Source organism: Chanos chanos, chromosome 11 (genome assembly GCF_902362185.1).
Source record: "Chanos chanos chromosome 11, fChaCha1.1, whole genome shotgun sequence".
In the NCBI taxonomy this organism is placed as follows: domain Eukaryota; kingdom Metazoa; phylum Chordata; class Actinopteri; order Gonorynchiformes; family Chanidae; genus Chanos; species Chanos chanos.
This window is the reverse complement of record NC_044505.1, coordinates 13,445,116-13,447,615: the sequence shown is the minus strand read 5'-3', so window position 1 is coordinate 13,447,615 and position 2,500 is coordinate 13,445,116. Positions and strand designations below refer to the sequence as shown.

At 45.6% G+C, this 2,500-nt stretch overlaps 1 protein-coding gene across 1 annotated transcript in view; it reads right to left on the bottom strand.

The window, feature by feature from the left end:
• fam184b (family with sequence similarity 184 member B) overlaps positions 1 to 2,500 on the bottom strand; it is a 15,634-nt gene that overhangs the window by 8,497 nt on the left and 4,637 nt on the right. The window contains exons 2-3 of the mRNA XM_030788327.1: positions 949 to 1,593; positions 1 to 3 (exon numbers count right to left, since the gene is read on the bottom strand). The exon at positions 1 to 3 is cut by the window's left edge and continues 133 nt beyond it. Coding sequence (XP_030644187.1) covers positions 1 to 3; positions 949 to 1,593 — 648 coding nt within the window. The remainder of the gene's footprint in view (positions 4 to 948; positions 1,594 to 2,500) is intronic.

Below are 2,500 nucleotides of genomic sequence, written 5' to 3'. Positions count from 1 at the left end.
ATCCTTAAAGACAGAGAGAGTGAGGGAAAGACTATACGCTATTACAAACTTACAACATCATTATAAGCGTGCTATTACCAAAATATGCTATGTAATAACACTCTGCTAACTAAAGCTATTTAAGGAGAGACAGATGAGCATGTCCAAACTAAACATTTTCCCTCTCAGGATTCAAGCCACACAGACACATGAATACACACAAATACAAACAAACACAGAGCTCTATTAAAAACAAACAAACCCTAAAGTCCATTCCCTGACCACGTGACGGCGAACAGAATCTACACTTCAGTTCTCTGTTTTAATTGTCATTTTCCATTTTCGCCGCATAAGAGTTAAATCAAAACAGTCTTTTGGTTTTCCTCGCTGGTCCGCGGGACTCAAAGCACTGCAGGACTTTGTCAGAGTGTATTTTGTTTGAAACGGTTTGGGAAACAGTGGCAGAAGCTAGAGCCATCTGCTACAGGATCTTCAGCTGGATCTGATAATTGCGGTTATTTATGTCCAAAGCCTTTAATCTCCATATCAATTAGAGCAGGAAGTACCACTCTCACCATCAATTACTACATTGGTTAGGACACAGCTTGCAGGAGGGCTGGGCAGACGGAGACGGTTACTCAGTCCCTGACAGGCAGAAAGGCTTCATACTCAACAAAGGATGACAGTGCTTTATACAAGAGATAAGAACACAGTGACAAGTGATGCTATTTGCTTTGTGTGTGGGTGTGTATGTGTGTGTGTGAGTGTGTGTGTGTGTGTGTGTGTGTGTGTATGTGTGTGTGTGTGTGTATACCTCTAGTCTCTCCTGTAGTTTTCTGCAATGTGTATGTCAGTGTGTGTTTAGCTATACTTTTATGTTCTCCTGTTGATGCAGCGGGCACGTGCGTTCATTCCTTTCCTTTCACTTGAAGTATGTGTGTGTGTGTGTGTGTGTGTGTGTGTACGTACCTCAAGTCTCTCCTGTAGTTTGCTGCAGTGTCTGTTGCTCTCGTTCAATCTCAGTTCCCTGGTCTCCAGCTCTGCCTCTATTTGCTTCAACCTCTGCTGCAGCGTGGCATTCTGGGACTTGCGGTTCTCTTGCTCTCTTTGCTGCCACTGGCTGATCTGCTCGCTGAGGCTTTCCTGCAGGGACCTCTTTGCTGCCTCTTGTTCCTCTTGTCTGGCCTCCTCCAGTTCCTTTATCCTCCTCTTCATCTTCTCCTCCTCTCTCCTCCTCTCATCCTCCAGTCTTTCTTTCTCCTCTTTTAGCACTCGCACCTCTTCTCTCAGAGCTTCTGTCATCTCTTCGTATTCCTTCTCTACTTTCTTCCTCTCTCCCTCCTGTATTTTCTTCTCATTCTCGGCTGCCGTCTTCCTCTTCTCCTCTTCTTCGTTCTCCTCCTCATCCCTCGTTCGTAGGAGCTCTTGGCACTCTTCCTTCAGTCGCTTGTTTTCCTCCAAGGTTTGTTCCAGAAGGTTCTGTGCCGTGACTTTCTCTGACTCCAGGTCCTGCAGTCGGTTCTCATAGTCCCTTCTCAGCTCTATAGTTTCTTGGGTCAAGACGGCCACCCGCTCTGCATGCTCCTCTTCTGCCTTCTGCTCCCTCTCCTCTGCCTGAGATCAAACACACACACACACACACACATCATCATCATCTTCATCACCACCATCATCTTCATTGCCATCCAATTCATCGGAGAGGCTCGGCCTTATTCGCACTATATCTTTGTGCAACGCAGTTTAGTAAATCATACCATATCATCATACCTATCATTTACACAGAAAACACACACACATACACACACACACACACTCATTATCACTGAAACATTTTTCTCTCTCCCCACCCCAAAACTGTGTCTGTCTCTCACTGCGACATAACCTGATAATTAGCAAAGCATACGATTAGCCCTCTAATGAGAATCATAATTCATAACCCTCTGCAAGGTGCAGCCCTTAGCTAACAATTAAGTTAGTCCAATGTGTATAAATAATCATAGTGTTTGTATGAGTCTGGGGCTAAATGTTACTTTACCTCCTCTACTGTGGCCTGAAGCTCTAGGAGGCGTGTCCTGAGGACATACGCTGACTCCTCCCCTAGTTCATCCTGGCCTGTGGTTGGCTGAAGGCTCCCCTGCGTTTCCGTGGCAACGCGGCGTAGAGACTGCAAGGTAGCCTCCTGTTCCTCATTCTTAGTGTTCAGGGAATATATCACCTAGGAAACACACACACACAAACACAAGTGTGTGAATGACTGAGAACAATGGGAATTTGCAAAAGGGAAGATGCACATACTCAAACACACACACGCATACACAGACACCCCCCCCCCCTCCCAACAAACACACACACACACACACATACACACGCAAACACAAACACAGAAACCAGGAGGGATTCTTTTTCATTCACATGCACCCTCATTCCATAAGCCTACGATCTGCGGACCTTGTCAACAGCTTCACTGATTCATTTCTACAGTAATGGTGTCAGAAGTGTCATCAATGTCATCAATGTCATC